This window comes from Eptatretus burgeri, chromosome 14 (genome assembly GCF_056783735.1).
Source record: "Eptatretus burgeri isolate ZD-2024b chromosome 14, Ebu_testis_v1, whole genome shotgun sequence".
In the NCBI taxonomy this organism is placed as follows: domain Eukaryota; kingdom Metazoa; phylum Chordata; class Myxini; order Myxiniformes; family Myxinidae; genus Eptatretus; species Eptatretus burgeri.
Window position 1 is genome coordinate 52,754,463 of NC_140974.1, and position 25,356 is coordinate 52,779,818.

At 41.0% G+C, this 25,356-nt stretch overlaps 1 protein-coding gene across 1 annotated transcript in view; it reads right to left on the bottom strand.

Moving 5' to 3' along the window:
- LOC147013209 (uncharacterized) overlaps positions 1-25,356 on the bottom strand; it is a 101,541-nt gene that overhangs the window by 33,661 nt on the left and 42,524 nt on the right. The window contains exons 5-9 of the mRNA XM_085854846.1: positions 20,702-20,857; positions 13,132-13,236; positions 9,501-9,596; positions 2,120-2,233; positions 1,798-1,950 (exon numbers count right to left, since the gene is read on the bottom strand). Coding sequence (XP_085710972.1) covers positions 1,798-1,950; positions 2,120-2,233; positions 9,501-9,596; positions 13,132-13,236; positions 20,702-20,857 — 624 coding nt within the window. The remainder of the gene's footprint in view (positions 1-1,797; positions 1,951-2,119; positions 2,234-9,500; positions 9,597-13,131; positions 13,237-20,701; positions 20,858-25,356) is intronic.

Below are 25,356 nucleotides of genomic sequence, written 5' to 3' on the forward strand. Positions count from 1 at the left end.
GCAGTATAGTTCGCTGGAGCTTTCTTTTTTCTTTTTTTTTTAAATGTTTTTTTTTTTTACAAAAACCGCTGTCACAACAGGAACCCAACAGGTTCACGGGTCATCTATTTACCAATAAATGTGTCATTACTAACAGCTACCAACTCTTCGACAAAGAACATCTTCATGACGTGAAAATACACAAAGCTTGTGCCAGCAAAAATGATACATTTTTGCATCTATAGCTCAAAGGAGAAGTTATTTTAGGAAATAACTATCTGAGGACCTGGATGTTGGTATGCATTCGTCGGATCGGATTCTGAAATCCGTAACAGTGTGTGTGTGTGTGTGTGTGTGTGTGTGTGTGTGTGTGTGTGTGTGTGTGTGTGTGTGTGTGTGTGTGTGTGTGTGTGTGTGTGTGTGTGTGTGTGTGTGTGTGTGTGTGTGTGTGTGTTATATCCACTGCCACCACTTGCTTTCATTAAAACAGGAAATGGTAGGAACTCAAAATGGTAGTAATACTCAACACCTCATCCACAGATCTCAAATTTGATATATTTTCTTGCTTCTGATTTGCATCCAGTAACATATCAATTTGCCCGTTTTGAAATTGCTACTCCTTTGTTTAAATGCTGAAAATTATGTTAAAAAGATGAGTTACAGATTTCACCCCAGCAACAGCAGGTTAAACTGGAAGGGCATTCGGTAGAGCGCATACCTCCACCACGTAATGCCTGATCCACGAGAACATATCGGGCCCATTAGATTTTTGAAATATCATGCTATACAGTACTATATCGTTTTTGGCCCTATCTCTCAATGGGGAAGAATCACTTTTAAAATTAAATAATTCTCATATCCAGATCCAGATTCGGATCTTCACCAAAATCGAATCAGTTCATCCTTGCCACACATACAACATGTCCACCAAGTTTCATCCTGATCCGTCCCTAACTTTTCAGATATCCTGTGCATAAACAGACAAACAAACAGACAAGCCGGTAGGCGGACATGGGTAGTCGACTACCCAAGAGAACCTGATGCGTGGGCCCTTTCGATGGGGAATGACCTGAGGATTAAGCTCAAGAAAATTTATGATTCTTGCTTCAAGGGTTAATGCTGCAGATTGTTTTTTCGTTAAAATACCCCCACATTTAGAGGTTTTTCAGCCGTTGCTAGGAAACGGAGGGGTCCATAGCAACGGTTCTTTCTCACACATAACTAGGACATACCAATAACCTACCATACCAGTTTCATGGATATCTGACTCATCGTCTCTGATAAAAACGAACTTCGTTTTTTTATTGTTTTCGACCAGGGTTCATTCAAAGTCTATCTTCTCCGACAGTTTTCATAGGATCCGGCTGGAAATTTTTGACAATATGGCTGAATGTACTGCCCACAGTCGCTTGGGGCCCGATTTTTGATTTTCGAAAAAATTAATTTTTTATGATTTTTCAAAAATTTCAAAGTCCCGTTGCTTGGCAACGGTGGTGTCCATAGCAACAGTTCTCATTTGCACACAACTAGGTGATGGTATGAACCTACCAGTCAAGTTTCATCAAAATCAGTTGACTCCTCTGGCCTCCAGAGCTGTCCATTACATACATACAGACAGACGGAAAACCTGAGAATAACGGTAGTCTAGCGACCACCCAACAGAAAGGGGTGAAAACATAACCTCCTTCACCCTCGGTGGTGGAGGAAAAAAAGCCCCATCCATCGGAAATGTGTCTCTGAAAACGCACACACAGCACATGCGCAAAGACCTCATTAGCATTCAGACGTCATTTTGAAAGTCTCATATTGTGTGCTTACTCCATTCAGCGTGTAATCACAGACAGCTTTTAATGGCAGTAAGGAAGTGATCAAGTTGTCTGGACATCTCGGTTTCAGCTGCACAATCTCTGTGGACTTGTTTGAAAGGCTTTGCACGATGACTTCCATCTCCTCAATCCGCTCCTGTATACCCTGTGTGGCAAGCACTGAACATTAATTCTAATCATGACCAATCCAGAGGAAAGCAATAAAATGCAAATGAGGAGGAGGAGGAGGAGGAGGAGATAGGACTGTAAATTGAAGGCAACCACAATATCGAGTCGTGGGATGGGAGGTCTCACTGCTCACGAGAATATCGCACCTGGATCTGTTTGCGCAAAGTCTTGTGAGGACCGGGTGGGTGGACCATCATCATCTTGATGAGTTTGTGCAGTTCTCTGAGCACTTTTTCTGCAGCATGTGCATCTCGAAAAAACTGCCACCAGTCACAGAGAGCATGGAGGTGATCATTGAGGTGAAATGGGATAGTACTCAGAGAAAAAGAGGACATTCATTTAAATAATTAATTTCCAATTGATCTGTGTATGCATTCAAAAAGCAGATATCAATGAGACATTTCACTCACTTAGTTCTGAGCCATTGTTGATGGAAGATCATGATATTGTGTAGTTTTTGCAATATTATGATCCTTATAAAGTTTTTCTTATTTGTTATTTTCCATCAAACCCACTGGTAGTTTCACACCTCTGCATTGTTAGCTTGTTACAACAGGAGTTATGTTTATCATTGTTCATCCCTTCCATGATCCTACATCCATGTTTCTTATAAAGTGACATGAAACCCAAGCATGCTAATTACACCTGATAAGCATTACACCTGTTGTAAGCTGTTTGCAGAATCCATTATATATATATATATATATATATTTATATATATATATATATATATATATATATATATATATATATATATATATATATATATATATATATATATATATATATATATATATTCTGTCACCTCAGTTTCATCCTTCATTGCTTGTCACTATATCAGTGGAAATCCATTCCTATTCATCATCAGTCACTGTTGGCTGCTAACAAGTCCCTACCAATTGTAGTCCATGAGCCAGACCAAAATTTGGTACCAAATTGCGGGATAAACCGAGACACCATTTTTTGAGTAGGTTATAACCGCCAGTTTAAGAATCCGCTTACTTGCCATTTCAAAAGCGTAGCTTTCTTGGGGAAATCCCCTAGGGGTGCTTTGAGGGGACAAAATACTGATTTTCTTTCTTTTGCATATTTTGCAACTAGATGCAATGGACTATCATCCTAAATCAAGTTGGAGGATATATATATATATATATATATATATATATATATATATATATATATATATATATATATATATATATAATGTAAAAGGTAAAATTTTGACAAATTGTTTCAATCTTTTAGCTTAAATGAATAGAAATTACAAATTTCAAATGCGATTTTCGAAAAAAATTCTATTTTTTCCAGCATAATCAAAACCTGACGGATGTTGACCCATGCTATGAATACTGGTCGTCTGTGAGAGTCGTGAGACATTGTATAGGTGTCGTTGCTGATCATCAAAATCAGTTGGAAATCCAAAATGGCGTCCAAGATGGTCACCAGAACTACATCATTGAGGTATGGATAATCTTCTTTTGTGTTTCGTCTCCAATGAATTTGGGTTCGAAGATGAGTATGGAATTTTTTCGAATGATGTATCCATTTTACTTTTTTCTCAAGACTAAATTTGGCATTATTTTTCAGGTGCACGCAGAGTATGAACAGCATAAAAATGGACCTGACAAGCTCCCAACCTGCAAAGAGGCACAAGCCTGATTGTAGTGTTTGCATTCTTTGTGAAAAGGAAGTTGCAGTCGAAAAATTAACTGGACCAAAAGACTTATCTTCATGGTTAACATTGCTTAATGCTGCAAAAATACGTAATTATGAACCTGTTTTGCAGTTTTCCGATTCTATAGAACAAGTACCAGAATCTATCAGATACGAAACACCTTGCCGAAATCGTTTTACTAACAAAAAAGACCTTGAGACTCAACGTGCATGTCAATGTGGAAGTGTTTTGCCGCAGTCCATGATAACAGAACCAACTCGAGCTCGAAGACGATCTACGGATGTTTCTGAACGGGTTTACCCCATCAAATGTATATTTTGCGACTGGGAGTCAAAATATGCAAAGGGGCGGTCACGTGAAAAACTCGTTAAATGCTGCGAATTGCGGGTGGATGAAACATTGCGGTCAGTTGCGGTGCGAAATATTGCAATGCCCGGCAGAACAGGAAAAAGTTGCGAAATCGACAATAGAATTTTGGCCTTGACATCCAGGGAAATAGTCGCTGCGGAGGCTCACTACCACCATTCCTGTTATAAATACTACACAAGGATGAGACCTGAAAAACCAACTCAGGAGACGGACAATGTCGAGGAGGCAGCATACAAGGCTGCAGAGTCGGATGGTTATGAACAATTGTTTGATTATATCCGAACATTGCTTCTTGATAATCCCTCCATTGTGCCCTGATCTCAACTCACCTTAAAACTTGAAGAATACATGCATACCCTCGGTATAGCCATCGACAAAAAAGCACATATGCCGTGTCCTTGAGACAAAGTTCGGGTCTACTCTTCAGTTCATAGTGAACTACAATAACAGGGTACTGGTGACGTCCAATGCCCTTACCAAGGAAACACTTGCCAAGGAAAATTTTGGCATGAAAGAACAGTTGCGGTTACTTTTAGCTGATCCTTCTGATTCCAAGGGGGACATTTCAAGAATTGCTGCGCATCTCCGGAATCATATCAAAGATGCACAGACCCTGCAGCAATGGCCCATGCATCCACAAGAACTGACACAGGACTCAATTCTGATACCCCAGTCACTTGAACTATTCCTCACCGTCTTGCTAACTGGGCATTCAGACACCCAAAAATGTAGTTCCCGTAGCTATAGGATTACACACTCCCTTGCTCAGGATATAGTTTATCATGTGAGCACTGGCCGAAACAAGCAACCAAAACACATTCTCTTGCCATGGGCTGTAAAGTCCATTACAGGAAATACAGAAACAATTCGATTGCTAAATCGTCTGGGACATGGTATATCATATACAAAACTTGAAGAATTGGAGACTGCCTTGTGTTTGGAGAAGCTATGGATGGAGGAACACAGTGGCACAGCCTTGCCATCCGGTATTTTCCCCCATGTCCCAACAGTCCTTGCTTTTGATAATATCGATCGGTTGGAAGAGACCTTAAACGGAGCTGGAACATCTCATCGCGTAAATGGTATCATTGTGCAGCCTAGAGTGATTGGACCTCTACCTCCTCCAAGACGAGAAAACCTTCCCAGAGAGAGGAAGAGAACTTTGCCAACACAGAACGTTGTCATGCCACCTTACTACACGAGCCAGAGAAAGAGTCCACCAGCAGTGTCCCTAGGAGAGCCGACAGTTCTTGAAGATAGTGCTTCAGTGTTGGCTCGAGAAAAAAACCTAGTTTGGTCGCTTTTGCGACAACAACAACCTACAGGCCAAACGATAAGTGCCTGGACCGGCTTCAATATTGTGACTCGCCAGGACATCCCTTCAATCACAAAGGATACGATCGGGTACCTCCCAACAATTAATGCACCTGCAACAAATATGTCTACGGTGCATCAAGTACTGGTTAAAGCCATGAGTTCCATGAATTCATTGCAACTCTCCGAGATAGTTTGTGTTTTTGATCAGGCACTCTACGCCAAAGTGGCCAAGATTGTGTGGAATGACCAGGCTCGATTCAGTCCAATCATTCTTCGGATGGCAACATTCCATACTATGTGTAACCTGCTTTCAATACTCGGCAAGTGCTTTGGAGATGCAGGGCTTCGTGATCTAGCTGTAGAAAACAACATTATCGCGGAAGGTTCAATATTGAAAGTTCTTGATGGTAGACACTACAACAGAGGAGTCCGTCTTCATAAGATTGTGTATGAGGGTCTACTCAGGTTGTTATGGCAGGGTTTCTTCTCAGAGATAGAATCCCGACAAAGCCTCAGAGATGTTCTTGACGTCGCACTCCAAGAGTTGGGCGCCATTTCCAGTAATCCAGATAGTGAAACAATGCAAAAATTGCTGTCACATCAACCAACAGTTCACATTCTGAACCTGTTTTCTCAGTATTGTGACGAAATGCGGAACGAGAGAGGACCAATGGCTGCGTTCTGGATGACATATGTCGACATTGTTGAAATCCTGCTAGCCATGATTCGCGCTTCACGCGAGGGCAACTGGTCCCTCCACCTTCATTCAGTAAGGTCACTGCTACCCTGGTGTTTCGCTTATGATAAAGTGAATTATGCGAGGTATTTGTCAGTGTATCTCGCACAGATGTCGAGGCTGGTGTATGACCATCCAGAGATATACAAACAGATGATGGATGGAGGATTCTCTGTGCAGCTGAGTGACAATAACCCTTTTGGTCGTGTACCAGTGGATCAGACGCTTGAGGAGACCATAAATAAGGACACTCAGACGGCAGGGGGAACCAAGTGATTCAGTTTGAATACATCTGCAGTGGCAAGATTTAAGCCTGGTGTTGGCGCAGTGGTAAGGGCAGTGGCTTGGGACCCAAGAGGTCCTGAGTTCAAGCCCCGTTGGGACACTGAATTAATATATGTATGTATATGTATATATATATATATATATATGTATAATGTGTATATATATATATATATATATATATATATATATAATATATAAATATATATAAACCAAGTCGAAAACACCAGGGGGTTGACTCAGCCTGCCATCCTTCCGAGGTCGGCGAAATGAGCACCAGTTGTACTGGGCCCGGTGTATGCCCCGGTTAGAATAGGTGTACCATATCCCTGTGTGTCGTAAGAGGCGACCAGGGTTGCGTCAGGAAGGGCATCCGGCGTAAAAACCTATGCCAAATCATTATGCGGACAACAAAACGAGAGCGAAATGGAGACAGTCGGTCCGCTGTGGCGACCCCTAACGGGAGCAAGCCGAAAGAGGAAGAAGAAGACATCTGCAGTGGCAAGATATTACCTTAGCGCAGAGTTCCGTAGCGTGATGTTAAGGCAAATCCGACAGTTGACAGACGGGGATGAAGGAGAAAGAAAAGTGAGCCACCCAGACCTTGGAAATCGTAGAATGCAAAAGTATGAGAGAGATGTCCAGGCAGTTTCACAATTGCTGCAAACAAGCTGGGTTCACCCGTTTGCCAGAGAAGATATGCAAATCTCCAGCCTTTCGACTGGAATCATAGTTCCAGATGGTGTTAAAAAGGATTTGATAAGAGCATAGCAGGTCGGTCGAAGTGCTGCAAAGCAATTTGTGGATGAAAGACTTAGTAAAGGAGAAAAGTTCTACGACCCTTCAACAAAGCTGAAGCTCAAAACCTTTGCCTCAATGCAAGTGACGAAGAAAATAGCTGCTGGCTGCTGGCAATCGAGAAATCATGCTGAAGGCCGAGAACTGCTTGTTCGGAAGGATGCTCCTCATTGGTTGCAGTAGGCAACTGGACATGCAGGAAGTGTTGAGGCACCCTTTGGGAACAATACCCTGGGCACTGGCCAACCACGATGGATCTCTGAAAAAGACCGCCAAGGCAGCACTTGCTAACCATCTTGAAAGTGGTGTGCTTCCAGAGGAAACTACACCTCGACCTTCCGCAGCAATCATCGACGGTATGGGACTTGTTCAGAAACTTGATGGAAATAAATTAACATTTGTGGAAATATCCGAGAGGCTGCTAAAGATGGCTCTCGCAAGTCACCCAGACAGTAAAAGAGTAGATGTGTTGTTTGACATATACTTAGACTCATCAATCAAGGATGCGGAAAGGGTCAATCGTGGTGCTAACCGGGGCATCTTATTTTCACAGATAGTGCCCACTCACACGGTCAGAAATTGGAGAGGAATACTCTCGAGCCCAGCAAGCAAGCGTCAACTTACGCGATTCGTTGCCAATGACTGGCAGCAGAGACAATCATTGATCGGTGAGAAAGAACTCTACGTAACAGCCGATTCGAAATGCCTCCGAATTACGCAGGATACTGTGATGGAAATGCGTGAACTTGATTTGTCGCATGAGGAGGCGGACACTAGGGTGTTGCTACATGCGTCACATGCTGCTCGATCGGGTTTCAAATCACTCGTCATTGTTGCCGAAGACACTGATATTCTTGTGCTTCTCTTGGCATTCAATGCTCATATCAGCACCCGCTTATGTATGCGACTTTCGTCTAAGGGAAGGATTCGACTCTTTAGCATTGACACGATTGAAGCGAGAATAGGACTTAATGGCAATTCGTTGCTGGGTCTACACGCATTCACAGGGTGCGATTTGGTCAGTGTATTCTCAGGTATGGGCAAGATCAAGAGACTGAAGTTGATGCGAGGAAATAAGGAGTTCTTGGATGCATTGTCTAAGCTAGGGAGTGAATGGACATTAAATAGGGATGTTGTTGATACTCTGCAGGCATTTACATGCCAGCTGTATGTGTCCCGAACCCATGATACAGAAGTGAACGCTCTACACTTCAATCTATGGCGCGCTAAAAAGGGTGTTGTAGAATCTGGGCAACTACCACCGTGTGCAAACACCCTTAACCAACACATGCTAAGAGCAAATTACCAGGCCGCTGTATGGAGACGATCCCTTGATCCAAAGCATTATGTGCCTGCTCCAGAAAACCATGGCTGGCGCACAACTGACGATGGTCGACTTGAAATATGTTGGATGACAGGACTGCCGGCGCCCCAGGTAATTTTGGACTTCATGTTCTGTGAGTGCCGCAAAGCGTGCGAACCTGGTGATTGCGTTTGCTTACACAATAACCTTCCATGTACGGACAAATGCCGATTAAAGGATTGCAGCAACACGAAGGACAGTGACTTAGTTCTGGATGTTTCTGATGATGAGTCTTCCGATAACGATGAAAGTGATGATGAAGATTAAGGACTTCAGTGATTTATACAGTGATGGCAAGGATGTCTGTGATGCACAGTTACAAGTACAAATTTAATGTCGATATCACGTCAAACTTCTACGGTGTAAAAGTCTGTGTAAACTTCTTCTAAAACATCCTACCCCCCCCCCCCCCGGCCAGTTAATTTTTGACGCTATCACATGCCTCAAATTTTAACTAACAGGTGTAGTATTAGACCAAACAAAACCTCTCAGTATATTCTGCACAGCAATATTTTAGGAATTGGTCTATGAAGTTACTGGCTTCAAGAAAACCAAAACTGGAGAAAATTGTGTTTAAAATTTGAAATTTCTACTCATTTCAGCTAAAAAATTCAAATAAATTTCCCTTTCTTTACCCTTTTCAGTACAGTTTCAGCTTGACACTGAAGTTAGAACAATTTTACATGGCATCTAGTTAACAAATATGCAACAACAACAACAAAAAAATCGGTATTTTACCCCCCTTGAAGCGCCCCCTAGCAGATTTCTCCAAGAAAGCTACGTGTTTGAGCTGGCAAGCAAATAAATTCTCAAACTATAGGTCATGACCTATCCAAAAAGCAGTGTCTCGTTTTATCCCGCAATTTGGTACCAATTCATGAAAATACTGGGCTCAGTTCATGGACTATTGATAGATATGATCCAACTCCTTCCTTGTAAATTAATCCCCAACCCGACAGCTCGTCTCTCTCTCTCAGTATTCCTCACCTGCCAATAGGCGGTGTTCTCCTGCACGTGTGAGAAGATGCAATGGCAGAGCTGCAGAACCCACCTCCACTTCTTTTCCACTTCAAATAATATTTCCTGAACAGCACAGGTTCACAAATCTCACTCTCAACTCATATAGGCACATAACTTTCATTTTTCCATCATACCAAGCATATGTGTGTAAATGTATTTTAAATGATCCATTTCAAAAAGATATACACAGGGAAACCTTTAAAATATGTACACAGGGAAACCTTTAAAAGATATACACAGGAAAATCTCCAAAATATGTACATATGGAAATCATTAAAAGATATACACAGGGAAACCTTTAGAAGATATACACAGGAAAAAATCTCCAAAATATGTACACAGGGAAATCATTAAAAGACATACACAGGGAAACCTTAAAAATATGTACGCAGGGAAACCTTTAAAAGATATACACAGGAAAATCTCCAAAATATGTACACATGGAAATCATTAAAAGATATACACAGGGAAATCTTTAATAGATATACACAGGGAAACCATTAAAAGATATACACAGGAAAATCTCCAAAATATGTACACAGGGATATCATTAAAAGATATACGCAGGGAAATCTTTAATAGATATACACAGGGAAACCTTTAAAAGATATACACAGGAAAATCTCCAAAATATGTACACAGGGATATCATTAAAAGATATACACAGGTAAATCTTTAATAGATATACACAGGGAAACCTTCAAAAGATATACACAGGAAAATCTCCAAAATATGTACACAGGGATATCATTAAAAGATATACACAGGTAAATCTTTAATAGATATACACAGGGAAACCATTAAAAGATATACACAGGAAAATCTCCAAAATATGTACACAGGGATATCATTAAAAGATATACGCAGGGAAATCTTTAATAGATATACACAGGGAAACCTTTAAAAGATATACACAGGAAAATCTCCAAAATATGTACACAGGGATATCATTAAAAGATATACACAGGTAAATCTTTAATAGATATACACAGGGAAACCTTCAAAAGATATACACAGGGAAATCTCCAAAATATGTACACAGGGAAATCATTAAAAGATATACACAGGAAACCTTCAAAAGATATACACAGGAAAATCTCCAAAATATGTACACAGAGAAATCTCCAAAATATGTACACAGGGAAATCATTAAAAGATATACACAGGAAACCTTTAAAAGATATACACAGGGAAACCTTCAAAAGATATACACAGGAAAATCTCCAAAATATGTACACAGGGAAATCATTAAAAGATATACACAGGAAACCTTTAAAAGATATACACAGGAAAATCTCCAAAATATGTACACAGCGATATCATTAAAAGATATACACAGGGAAATCTTTAATCGATATACACAGGGAAACCTTCAAAAGATATACACAGGGAAATCTCCAAAATATGTACACAGGGAAATCATTAAAAGATATACACAGGGAAACCTTTAAAAGATATACACAGGAAAATCTCCAAAATATGTACACATGGAAATCATTAAAAGATATACACAGGGAAACCTTTAAAAGATATACACAGGAAAATCTCCAAAATATGTACACAGGGATATCATTAAAAGATATACACAGGGAAATCTTTAATAGATATACACAGGGAAACCTTCAAAAGATATACACAGGGAAATCTCCAAAATATGTACACAGGGAAATCATTAAAAGATATACACAGGGAAACCTTTAAAAGATATACACAGGAGAATCTCCAAAATATGTACACATGGAAATCATTAAAAGATATACACAGGGAAATCTTGAATAGATATACACAGGGAAACCTTCAAAAGATATACACAGGGAAATCTCCAAAATATGTACACATGGAAATCATTAAAGAGTTACACAGGGAAACCTTTCAGAGATATACACAGGGAAAGCTTTATTGATGTAAACAGGGAAATCTTTAATAGATGTAAAAAGGAAAATCTTCAATCAATATACACAGGGAAATCTTCAATCGATATACACAGGGAAATCTTCAATGGATGTACACAGGGAAATCTTCAATGGATGTACACAGGGAAATCTCCAAAAGATATACACAGGGAAATTGTTAAAAGATATACACAGGGAAATATTTAAGAGATATACAAGGGAAGTATTTAATAGATATACACAGGGAAATATTTATGAGATATACACAGGGAAATATTTGAAAGATATACACAGGGAAATTGTTAAAAGATGTACACAGGGAAATATTTCAGAGATATACACAGGGACATATTTAAGAGATATACAAAGGGAAATCTTAAATAGATATACACAGGGAAATCTCCAAAAGATGTACGCAGGGAAATCTCCAAAAGGTGTACACTGGGAAATCTCCAAAAGATATACACAGGGAAATCTTTAATAGATATACACAGGGAAACCTTTAAAAGATATACACAGGGAAATCCTGAAAAGATAAACACATGGAAACCTTGAAAAGATATACACAGGGAAATCCTTAAAAGATATACACAGGGAAACCTTGAAAAGATATACACAGGGAAATCTCCAAAAGATAAACACAGGGAAATCTTTAATAGATATACACAGGGAAATCTCCAAAAGATGGACACAGGGAAATCTTTAATGGATATACACAGGGAAACCTTTAAAAGATGTACACATGGAAATCTTTAATAGATATACACAGGGAAACCTTGAAAAGATATACACAGGGAAATCTTTAATAGATATACGCAGGGAAACCTTGAAAAGATATACACAGGGAAATCTTTAATAGATATACGCAGGGAAATCTCCATAAGATGTACGCAGGGAAATCTCCAAAAGATGGACACAGGGAAATTGTTAAAAGATGGACACAGCCTTCATGGATTAATGCGGTAATTGTGTTTTGTTGTTTTGTTTGTGTTTCATTTGGATTTGCCCAACTTTGAGGCCATTCAATACGTTGTCCGAATGAGAAAATTATTTTTAAAAATTTCAACATGCAAGTATATTTGTATATCTAAAACATGTACAATAAATATATATAAGATCAACAATATATATATATATATATATATATATATATATATATATATATATATATATATATATATATATATATATATATATATATATATATATATAAAGAAAGACCCGGTAATAACTCTTGTACTCTTCTCGAAGAACATCATGGGATCTCATCTACAACATCCACTAAATAATGCCGGCAGATATGACTCCATTTTAAGGTTCATCCAAAGGAAGACACATGCATTGATGAACCACTTTCCCTGTGAAACATCAGGTTACCAGTTTGTCGGTCGTGATTCAAACCCACGCAAGACAGTTCAGGTGGGAGTGCGCATACCTCTAGACTATCCTCATTAATAGCTGTCAATACTTGTATCCTGTATTAAAAATATATAAACATATAATCAATAAAGTGTGACACTAGTTGGAAATTACATAAGGGAGTCACATATGTGCCAAGTTTCACGTGTACAGGAACACTCATGGAGGATAGACTTTTTGACTTCACTTAACAGGTGTGAATGAATGCATGAGCAATGAAAGAAATCTGAATTATGGAAGGGGGGTAGGGAGTTTTATGTAATCAAACAACAGTAGATCAGAATCACCTCGATTGTGTACACCGCTGGGTGGAACAAATTCAGGAGTTTTTCACCTTCCTTCTGAACCACGGTGAGCTCGACCTCCTGCTTCTCAAGGTCTTGCAGCAGGCCCTGGTGGAAAGTAACAACGGAAGCCATGAGAATAAGTTAACCTGTTCACATAAAAATGTCGAGGTTCATGGAAGAGCAAGCATACTGACGTAGCGGTGGGGAGAGGTAGAGTAGTGCGGATGTGGATTTGGACGTGTGGAGGCAGGTGATTTGAATGGCAGAAGGAAAGTGAAGAGTGGAAGACACAGAGCGACTGTTAAGACATGACCCCAAACATTCCCTCTGTGACTTGTGCCTTTTCTCGACCACATGAAGTACATTATTACTGCTGTACATTCCTCTTTACCATACCACGAATCCTGTTGTCTAGTTTCTTCTGTTATTCGTTCCTTCTACGTTTTGCTCATTCTGTGTTCCTTTGCCTCAAAACGAGAATTATACAATGCCATTGGATACGAGAGGCCATTCTCAAACAAGCATGTTGTATTGCACATTGTGTTCCTTTACCTGTTAGCACCTGCTGGCACAATAGGCTGAATCATGTTGCTTAATTATAATTTAAAGAGAGCTTGTTAAAATTGATGACGTTTTTATTGCTCAGAGATTTGCTCTTTTCTTGAAATGAGGCCATGAGATACTATTTAAACATTTCATGAAGTTTAAAGAGATTAATCTGACAATTACTGTTCACAAGAAAATCCTTCCTAAAGATTGTTTAAGGGCGAAGACACCATATGAGGCCAGTGATTCAAATAGAATGAAACTAGAAGGATGAGCATTCATTAAAGACTTGTAGAAAGTGCTTTTTTTAAGCACCCAGCAAGCTCAAATACTCTTACTTACAAAACACCTTTATAACGCACCTGAGCACTACGTAAACAAGGTAAACATCCAGTTGAGTGTGGTGTGGGGAACAGGTCCTGCTTCATGGACCGAGAGCTAATTAAAACAGAAATGGTAAAAAAAAACTTACTCTTGATGATGAACTGGACCAAACTTGCTGCCTTTGTGTTGTCATGTATGTTACAATGTTTGTTTGAATGTTATTTAATAGAGGTCAAACTAACAGACATAATTAACCCTTTCTCTCTTCCCTGCAGGGCTTCAGAGCAGGTGGTGCATCGATCACTATCTCACGTCAACCCCCATCATTACCCTTCATCTTTTCTACTCCCATTAACCCTTCCTAACCAAACTCGCTTGCTTGCGGGTGCGTTTCCTCGCCTACACTCTTTCCTCTTTTGTTTGTTGCTCATTTCCGTGTTTGTTGTTCGCAATTGTAGCTTCCTGACACGTCGCTCTTCCACGAACCTCGATTTTTGTATCCAAACAAATTACCCAGTTTCCTGAATTCCAAAACAAAACGTTATTCACATAAAACAAATAAATTGAATAAAAGACAAATTAAGCTTTGACTATCTGCCTTCCCTTTCTTTCATTCCATGTCTAAGGTGCGATATTGTAGGACGTAGGTAGACGAAGTGCAAGACTTCTGGTTTCGGGTGCTTTGAGCAGATCCTCCCTCCAGCTCATCAAAGCTAAGTTTCCCAGACCAGATCCATTGTGTTTTTTGGTTCACGAGCGCCAGCCAGAGTGACCACTATATTCGTTATGTGTGTGTGTCTGTCTGTCTGTCTGTCTGTCTGTCTGTCCCGAGCATAGCTCCATGGGTTTTGATCCGATCCTGATAAAATTTGGATGGGAGGTTTATATCATGATGTAGTTGTGTTTTCCTGAGAATGGGCATGCTGCGCCCATTATGGGTGGAGCCACGCCCAAAAAACATGTGTTTTTAGGGGGTAGCCGATTTCAATTTACATCTTCTCTTCGGGGGTTTGTCGAATCTGGCAGGGGTTTCAGTATTTGGTTAGCCCAAAGGCACCTGCATAGCCCCACGGAGCTCGATTTTTCATTTTCGTCACAAGGTTACGAACTTAGAAAATGTCAAAAAAATCAATAAACTGGGCATCGAGCTCCTCGGGTTTTAAACTGTTTCGAATGAAAGTTGGTATACAAGTAGTGCTCTTCGAGTACTACAACTTTCATCATTTACGTTTTCCCGATTCCCGCCATTTTGCCTGTGGCGTCCCCTCGAAGGTCAAAAAATAAAAAAGGCGAACCGTGTACATTGCTCGTGAACCATCACCGTCTCCAGACTTGTCCATTTTATTTTCATTTGTGTGTTTCTGGTCATGTTTTCGTTTAATCTCCCGTGTCAAACCGTAGTTGTGTTCAATCATCACATTTGTGTCCCTGTTAAAGTCTGGCCTACTCGCCGAGGCCTTGGATAGTCGGCATGTTGCTTTTGTCTCTGTTTTTAACCCACGTGCTTCGTTTTTGCTTCTTTTTTTTCTCCCAAATATTGTCATTATTGATCCCTCAGCTTGATCCTATTCCCATCCTCACTCCACAAAATACAAACAACAATAGCTCTTCTTCACTCCAAACCTCCCTCCCCTCAAAACAAAACCACAAACTCGATCTGCTGTGCATGGTTCCTCCTTCAATCTCCATCTTTTCTCTTTTCAAGACCCCTAAACTAAATCTTCATTTACTGAAACTTTTCTTTCTTGAAAAACTCTTAATATCATAAAAATGCTTTTTATACGATTCAAAAAATGCCGATTAAAATTCCTCAATCAGACACTCTCCTCACTCGTCCATCAGGAAAAATCTTCTTTTTCACAACACTTATTTCCAAAAACCTTTTCACTCCTAAATGTGAAGTTCGGCCACCCTACTCTCGTACCTACAGTTCCACTTCCGTCCGTTCCTTCAACCAAACATTTTTTCCCACCCTTCCCATGAAGTTTCTCTCCATATGTCCAGTTTGGGAATCCTGAGAAGTCAATTTTTCAGAAATTGGGTGCACATGACAATCAACTCCCTTTCACATCCATCAATTGTGACAAATTCTTGCATGTCAGTACTGTCCCCCCAACCCCTCTCAGCTATGCCCTTATATCACCCACTGTCAGGCTCTCCCCCACCCCTGCCCATCTCAGTTTCTCCCCACACCTCCCTCTCCCAGTTTCTGCCCTGCCCCTCCCCCAGTTTCTGCCCCATTCCACATCCTCATGGCTCCCCCCCCCCCACCACACCCCCTCCCTGTTTCCCCCTGCCCCACACCATCCCAGCTCCCCCTGATACACAAACTCCCAGATCACCACCTGCCCTGCACTCTCCCAGCTTCCCTATCCCTTGCATCACACCCTCTACCCTCCTAGCTTCTCACTGCCCTACCCCTCTCCTTGCTCCTTTCACATTCCTGCACCCTGCCAGCAGCTCCTTCTCTCCTGCCCCAAACTGTGTGGAGATCAAAAATCTGAGGCCTCTGCTCCAACTTGACAGGTCTCTCAATCCAGGCCGCTGCCATTAAACCAGACATCAGTGTTTAACAGAATCCTTCATCCCACAGTATGTACCTGACTCCTTAGTGGCTCTCCCTGGCTATTGTCTCCTCCGATTCTTACACCTCCCAACCCCAGGAATACCTTTGGCTGTGACCTCTTGTTTGTTTGTGTGTTGCATGATCTTCCAAACAATGACCCCTCCACTTACATCTCTCTCATATGTGGTGATTTCAATTGTCACCATGCCAATTGGCTGAGTGTTGGCATCTCTCTCATCAGCCATGGCACTTCAGCAAAAGACTTCTGTGACTCCATAGGACTGACTTGATCTGTAAACATTCTGACCGAGATTTATGTCAATGGCAAATCATCCCTTCTAGATTTGGTGCTGATCAACTTCCCCACTCATTGGTCCTGAGATTCCTCTGCTCCAATTGGGTCATCTGATCATGTGCTTGAGAAGGTCAAAATCTCTCTAGCAGTAAGCTGTTCTCAGAGAACAGACTCAGCACGAGCAAGTCTGGTAGTTCAATCAAACAGATTGACAGGGGCTGCAAGCAACCCTCTCACTTCAACATTGGTCTCCTACATCTACCGCACTTAATATTAACTTGGCTTCGGAATTCTTCCACAGAAACCTGCTCTCTCTCTCTTATGCAGAGATTCATCTCATCTCATCTCCCCCCCAGTTATCATTTCCAACCTCAAAATCCATGGTACACTGAATCCTGTTGTGAGGCAGTTGCCTTAAAATATCTTGCCTTCTCCTCCTGGAAAGCAAATCCGACTGAAGGCAACATCAGATAATTCTACAAAGCCTCGAACAAATGTGTCCACTCGCAGAAGAGCCAGAAAACAATATCTTGAACTTTAAAACTTGTCTTCCTCCACTAAAACCTGGTGGCACCTTGTTAAGTCTTTTTTCTGGTGCACGATCTCCCTCCATCCCTTCCCCCACTTCAAATGGCGCCACAGCCGATTCTGCTCGTGAGAAGGTCGAATGCCCAAATTCTGTATGCTTCCAAATATTGTGTCTCTAACCCCTCGCTCTCTGTTCCTAGAGGCGGCATTACATGCATGCAGCCAATGCAATTCCATGGGGCCCCGAGATACCGAGGGGCCCCTCATAACCAAACATGTTTCATAATCTTTCGAGACGGGCCCCAAGGGTGGGGTCTCACTTTGTCGACAAAACACATCAAGTTGTGAGTGGTGAAAAACACAATGCAAAGGAAATGTTCCATCTCAAGGACAGAAAGCACTGTGACATAATGAATCCATTAAAAAAAACCTTTTCTCCTGATGTTTAACTAGACAGAAGTATTACAAAATTAGAGGGTGAGGTTAGTAGAGAAAGCAGGTTAAGTGGAATAATAACTATGTTTTACGTACACAAATGCAACAATAGTCACATTAAAATTTGAAAATTCCTAATGTTAATACATATCGATATTGTTCAGCAAATCCACATTACAATTTGTGGTACGATCACAAAACAACCCCTCATTAGTAAATGGACGAACCCATTGACATGGCAGAATGTTGTGTTTTTTAAAAATCAGAACACCTGTCCCAAGGATAAAACGAAACTATCCCAGCAGTTTTGAAAAGCGGAAAATAGCTCAACAAAAGGTGAAAAGGGTGAAAATCACCCAGAATTAACTTTTTTCGTAACACAAATGGCAGAACCAGAACAAAGGTCCCAGGCCGAGCACATCTGGGGTGTGTTCGGTTACCAATCAGCTTGCTATTGCTTGCCAAGCCAGCTGTTTCGTTTGACTGCTTGCTTGAGTGCTTGAGCCACTTGGTGAGTGCTACAAAAGAAACTCGGTAACTGAACATGCCCCTGCAAGTGCTGGGGTGTGTTCCATTACCACTTAGCTTGTAGAGTGCTTGCCAAGTGGTTTAAGCATTCCAGAAAGCCCTCCAATGAAACCGTTGAAAGGAAAGGCTGGCAAGCAAGAGCAAGCTGATTGGTAATAGAACACTGCAACATGGCATTTTTTTTTTCCAAGGCAGAAAAAGGCAATAAAACATGGGGATTCCTCAAAAAAAAATTTTTGCAGTTGACTCTAAACTCAAAAGCAACATAGACTAAGCGAGTGTGAAAATAACAACATAGACTAAGTGAGTGTGAAAATAACAACATAGACTAAGCGAGTGTGAAAATAACAACATAGACTAAGCGAGTGTGAAAATAACAGAGTCCTCTTACTCATGATACAATTAAGGGTTCTGAAGCATCACGCGTAATACCCTCTTCCACTACCACCAGGAGTGGTGCCAAACGGTACATGTTTATGAAGATAATTTGAGTCGCTCCACCTTCGGGACTCCTGGTGAGGGAGGCAATGAAGTCGCTACAACCTTTGCCATATGACGTGTAGTACCCTTGGCAAGTTTAGTTGGTTGAAATTGTTTAAGTAATAACCGAATACATCGACGTCAGAAATACGGACGTCAAATTGCGTGTTTTAGTGTGACGACAGATTGACAGGGCACACAGGGTCCCCACTGGGCCACTATTGCATTTTTCATTCTGAACAAAAATACCATCATTAACAGAACACACCACGATTATAGCCCACTGCTATTATGGCCCATACACCCATATCACCCATGCACCCTATAATGTCACATAGTTTCTTGGCATGGGTTATGAATGTCATAAATGTAATCCTTCACTCACATCAGGTCATATATCAGATATATGAAGTTTCAGATTTTTTGGATAAGAATTTCAATTCAACCAATTATGGCTGGAATGCCACTTCACTGATGACGTCATCAATATCACACCATATACCCCATGGTGAGTTGATTACATCAGAGTTGGCAATAAAATATTCTCCATGGGGAGGCCCTTCAATGTTTAAGGTTTCGCATCGATTGGATAAACGGTTGCGGAGAAAATTATATTTAAAGCAAAACATGCAGATGCGTGCGCACGTACACACACACACACACACACACACACACACACACACACACACACACACACACACACACACACACACACACACACACACACACACACACACACACACACACACACACACACACACACACACACACACACACACACACAATCCAATAGTCTCGCATCCCCATCTGGACGAGACTAATTAATGAGAATATATTTACGATGATGATGATGATGGAAACAGAGGTAGATTAAAATCGAAAGTTTTTAATTGATGACATGAACAGGTATAGACTAAAACGGGCACTCATAGAGCGCATACCTTCGCCGCCACTACTTTTTTTGTTCTTGGTATGAGTGTGGGGAACTAGTTTCATATGAATGGTCTTATGACACAAACCACATATCTATAATGTCATGACCCCCCCCGACTTTCGGGGGCTACGGACTAAACAACAATCAACTCACGTCGTTTTGGCGAGTCTTCACTCGCAAGCTCGGTGAATACAACGTTTCAACAAGAGAAGGTAATCTCGTTTGATGCTGGTTTAATGCAAATCGAATAAGAATTGACTGAGTTATGCCGAAAACCGCATATTTTTCAAGGGCGTGAGCACCCCCCCCGACATTTTACCCCAACCGCTGATATGTGTTGTGACGTCATTGTGTCACAAGATTGGGCATTAAATTCTGAACATTTTGGTGCTGGGTTCATGTAAAGCGGACAAGAATTGACCGCGTTATGACAAAAACCGCATACTTTTCAAGGTCGTGACCCCCCTGACCTTTGACCCCTAACCGGTAACAAGAGTATGGGCGTCATCGTGTCATATTGCATATCACAAGATGAGGCATTGAATTCTGAACATTTTGGCGTTAGTTGCATGCAAATTGAATAAAAATTGACCGTGTTATCATAAAAAGACGATTTTGACCTTTTCGTGACCTTGACCTTGACCTTTGACCCAAACGATCACCAAATCTAATCGAATGCTTCCTGGCTAATAACCAATCATCCCACCAAATTTCATGCAATTCGGTTTAATACTTTTTGAGTTATACGAATCACAAGATTACAAATAAATAAATAAATAAATAAATAAATAAATAAATAAATAAATAAATAAATAAATAAATAAATAAATAAATAAATAAATACACGCTGACCAAAACATAACCTTTCGCAGAATGCGAAGGTAATAAGTTTCAATACAAGGGACCATAGTGTATCTTTAATGATTGTACTGACCAAGTAGGCATCCCTTTTACGACGAATGTTGCTTTGGCTCCAGTCATAGTTCACTTCGTGCTTTTCTTTCTCATCGAGCCACAAGATGAGACGTTCTGCTTGGCTGGAAAACCACGCAAGTTGCTCCATATTTGTCAGACGCTGATTTGATAGAGGCTGCATGACAAAGGGGTGAGTGATACCATTGCTACGTTGCTTGTACAATGACGTCATGAGTTATGCAAAGTCGTTTTCACCATACAGAACGAACTGGCAATGTGGTGGCAAACTGGAAAACGAACAGGCTGGCGAGTGCTGCATCTCCACTCCAAAATGTACCATTGAGAAGCGGTTGCAATAGCACTGAGCATCCATCCATTCATTGGGACCATACTCTGTGCAGAGCATTGGTGCTGCCTAAGCAGTCTCCTGGACTATTGGGCACAATCCTGGACAGGTTGCAACTCCAACACAGGACACCAGAAAGCTGGCACTCATTTTGCCAACCGCAGAAGGATGACAGGCAGAGTCAACTCGACCTGGTATTAATTCAACATCTGAGGGGCATTTGAACTCAGGATCCTAGGAAACCAAAGCCCACCACCCTAACCATGAAGCCAACACCAGGCTTACTGAGCTTTGAGATGTAGGTGTGTGTGTGTGTGTGTGTGTGTGTGTGTGTGTGTGTGTGTGTGTGTGTGTGTGTGTGTGTGTGTGTGTGTGTGTGTGTATGTATATATATATATATATATATATATATATATATATATATATATATATATATATATATATACATATACATACAGTGGGGAGAACAAGTATTTGATACACTGCCGATTTTGCAGGTTTTCTCACTTACAAAGCACGTAGAGGTCTGTAGTTTTCATCATCGGTACACCTCAAATGTGAAAGACGGAATCTTAAACAAAAATCCTGAAAATCACATTGTATGATTTTTAAATAATTAATTTGCATTTTATTGCATGAAATAAGTATTTGATACATCAGAAAAACAGAACTTAATATTTGGTACAGAAACCTTTGTTTGCAATTACAGAGATTAGATGTTTCCCGTAGTTCTTAACCAGGTTTGCACAGACTGCAGCAGGGATTTTGGCCCACTCCTCCATACAGATCTTCTCCAGATCCTTCAGGTTTCGGGGCTGTCGCTGGGCAACACAGACTTTCAGCTCCCTCCAAAGATTTTCCATTGGGTTCAGGTCTGGAGACTGGCTGGGCCACTCCAGAACCTTGTGATTCTTGTTACGGAGCCACTCCTTAGTTGCCCTGGCTGTGTGTTTCGGGTCGTTGTCATGCTGGAAGACCCAGCCATGCCCCATCTTCAATGCTCTTGTTGAGGGAAGGAGGTTGTTGGCCAAGATCTCGTGATACATGGCCCCATCCATCCTTCCCTCAAAACGGTGCAGTCGTCCTGTCCCCTTTGCAGAAAAGCATCCCCAAATAATGACGTTTCCACCACCATGCTTCACGGTTGGGATGGTGTTCTTGGGGTTGTACTCATCCTTCTTCTTCCTCCAAACACGGCGAGTGGAGTTTAAACCAAAAAGCTCTATTTTGGTCTCATCAGACCACATGAACTTCTCCCATTCCTCCTCTGGATCATCCAGATGGTCATTGGCAAACTTCAGACGGGCCTGGACATGCGCTGGCTTGAGCAGAGGGACCTTGCGTGCGCTGCAGGATTTTAATCCATGACGGCGTAGTGCGTTAATTATGGTTTTCTTTGATACTGTGGTCCCAGCTCTCTTCAGGTCATTGACCAGGTCCTGCCATGTAGTTCTGGGCTGATCCCTCACCTCTCATGATCATTGAGGCTCCACGAGGTGAGATCTTGCATGGAGCCCCAGACTGAGGGAGTGTGACTGTTATCTTGAACTTCTTCCATTTTCTAATAATTGCGCCAACAGTTGTTGCCTTCTCACGAAGCTGCTTGCTTATTGTCCTGCAGCCCATCCAAGCCTTGTGCAAGTCTACAATTTTGTCCCTGATGTCCTTAGACAGCTCTCTAGTCTTGCCCATTTTGGTGAAGTTGGAGTCTGATTGATTGAGTGCGGACAGCTGTCTTTTATGCAGCGAACGAGTTCAAACTGGTGCAGTTAATGCAGGTAATTAGTCGAGAATGGGAGGGCTTCTTAAAGACAAAACTAACAGGTCTGTAAGAGCCGGAATTCTTACTGGTTGGTAGGTGATCAAATACTTATTTCATGCAATAAAGTGAAAATTAATTATTTAAAAATCATACAATGTGATTTTCAGGATTTTTGTTTTAGATTCCATCTTTCACAGTTGAAGTGTTCCTCTGATAAAAATTACAGACCTCTACGTGCTTTGTAAGTGGGAAAACCTGCAAAATCGGCAGTGTATCAAATACTTGTTCTCCCCACTGTATATATATATATATATATATATATATATATATATATATATATATATATATATATATATATATATATATATATATATATATATATATATATATATATATATGTGCACTCAGTATACAAAACATTATGAACACCTGATTAAGGCCCAGTCACACCTTGACGTTTTAGCCAGCTTATGCCGATTTTTGCAAAAATTTGTGTAAAACGCTGGTACACGTCGAATACGTTATGGGTACGTTTTGTATATGTTAAGACCACGCTGAAAAACACTGCCATAAGTGGTAGTACGCTGGTTTTAAACGTTGAACTTTTGGGTTTTCCTCAAATTTTTTCATGCTTGAAATTTTACGATGTATGCCGGCGTATGACTCACACGTTCCGCTACGCTGGCCATAAGTTGTAGGCACGTTATGCGATCGTTGACACACGTTGAAACACGTTACTTGTAAGTTACTCATAAGTCGAAACACGTGGAGGTAATGTTTAGCATACCCGAAACTTATTTCTAACCTATGAGTAACGTTTTGTAAACACGCTACACGAACGTTGTTCACACTTTGCAACACGTCACTTGAAAGTACTACTACTACTACTACTACTACTACTACTACTACTACCAACCAACATCGACATCACTAAATTCTCTCGAACTACTACTACTACTACTAATAACATCGAAATCATTAAATTCTCCCGAAGTACGACTACTACTACTACTACCAACATCGACATGACTAAATTCTCTCGAACTACTACTACTACTACCATCGACATCACTAAATTCTCTCGAACTACTACTACTGCTACTAGTACTACTATTACTACTACTATTAACATCGACATCACTAAATTATCTCGAACTACTACTACTACTACTACTACTACTACTACTACTACTACTACTACTACTACTACTACTGCCAGTGCCATTGACATCTCAACATGGAGTCAGGAACACTGACGGGAGGAGCCCATTTGTACATACCAATTCCCCTAAACGCTGCCAATACGCCATTATACGGTATCTGTAAGTTAGAAACACGTTCAGTAAGTTCTGTGGTCGTCCGGAAGACGTCAATCAAATTCGTCTGCATACGCCGATGTGCGTTTGAGATACGTTACACATCGGTTCAAAGCACGCTACTAATATGTTCAAAGCACGTTACTCGTCGGTTAAAAATTAAGTTTCGGGTATGCTAAACATTACCTCGACGTGTTTCGACTTATGAGTAACTTACAAGTAACGTGTGGCCGACGTGTGTAAACGATTGCGGAGCATGCCGAGAACTTACGCCAGCGTATGCGGAACTTGTGAGCCATACGTCAAGTACGTCGTAAAATTTTCAGCATGCTTGAAATTTCACGACGTACTAGACGTACCACGGAATATGCCAGCATACTTCATTGTTTTTCATCGTGCTCCTAACGTATACACAACTTACCCATACCGTATTCGGCGTGTCCCAGCGTTTTAGACACATTTTTCATAGGTCGGCATACGCTGGCTAAATCGTCAAGGTGTGACTGTGATGTTGACACTTCCAATTTTCCGGCGGTTATGATTTAAATCGGCGAGCAGCAGGTTTTAACAGAGAACGCCACGAGTTCGTCGGCGATACGTGCAGCGTACTATGACTAAGTTAAAGTATCGTTGGGCATAGTTTGTTAACGCCGACAACAGGCTAAGCATTCGTTGGTATAAGTTATCTTTAACACAACGAAACGTTCTGTGCCGTTACTAATACGTTATGCATACGACCAACACGTTATGAATACGACCAAAACTTAAAAAAAAAACCTCAAAACTTCAGCATACGCCAACGTTTTACATACGTTTTTATACGTTGCCATTCCTGGCTAAAACATCAAGGTGTGACTGGGCCTTTAGGAGCACATGCTCTTCCCATGAAATAGACTGATCAGGTGAATCCAAGTGAAAGCTATGATCCCTTATTGATTGTACCTGTTAAATCCACTTCAATGAGCATAGATGAAGGAGAGGAGACAGGTAAAAGAAGGATTTTTATGCCTTGAGACTATTGAGGCATGGCTTGCGCATGTGTGCCATTCAGAGGGTGAATGGGCAAGACAAGATTTATGTGCCTTGAAACGGGGTATGGTGGTAGGTGCCAGGTGCACCAGTTTGAGTGTGTCAAGAACCGCAATGCTCTTGGGTGTTTCACGCTCAACAGTTTCCCGTGTGTATCAAGATTGGTCCACCACCCAAAGGACATCCAGCCAGCGGCAGGCCAGTGGTCCAAAACGGCTTTG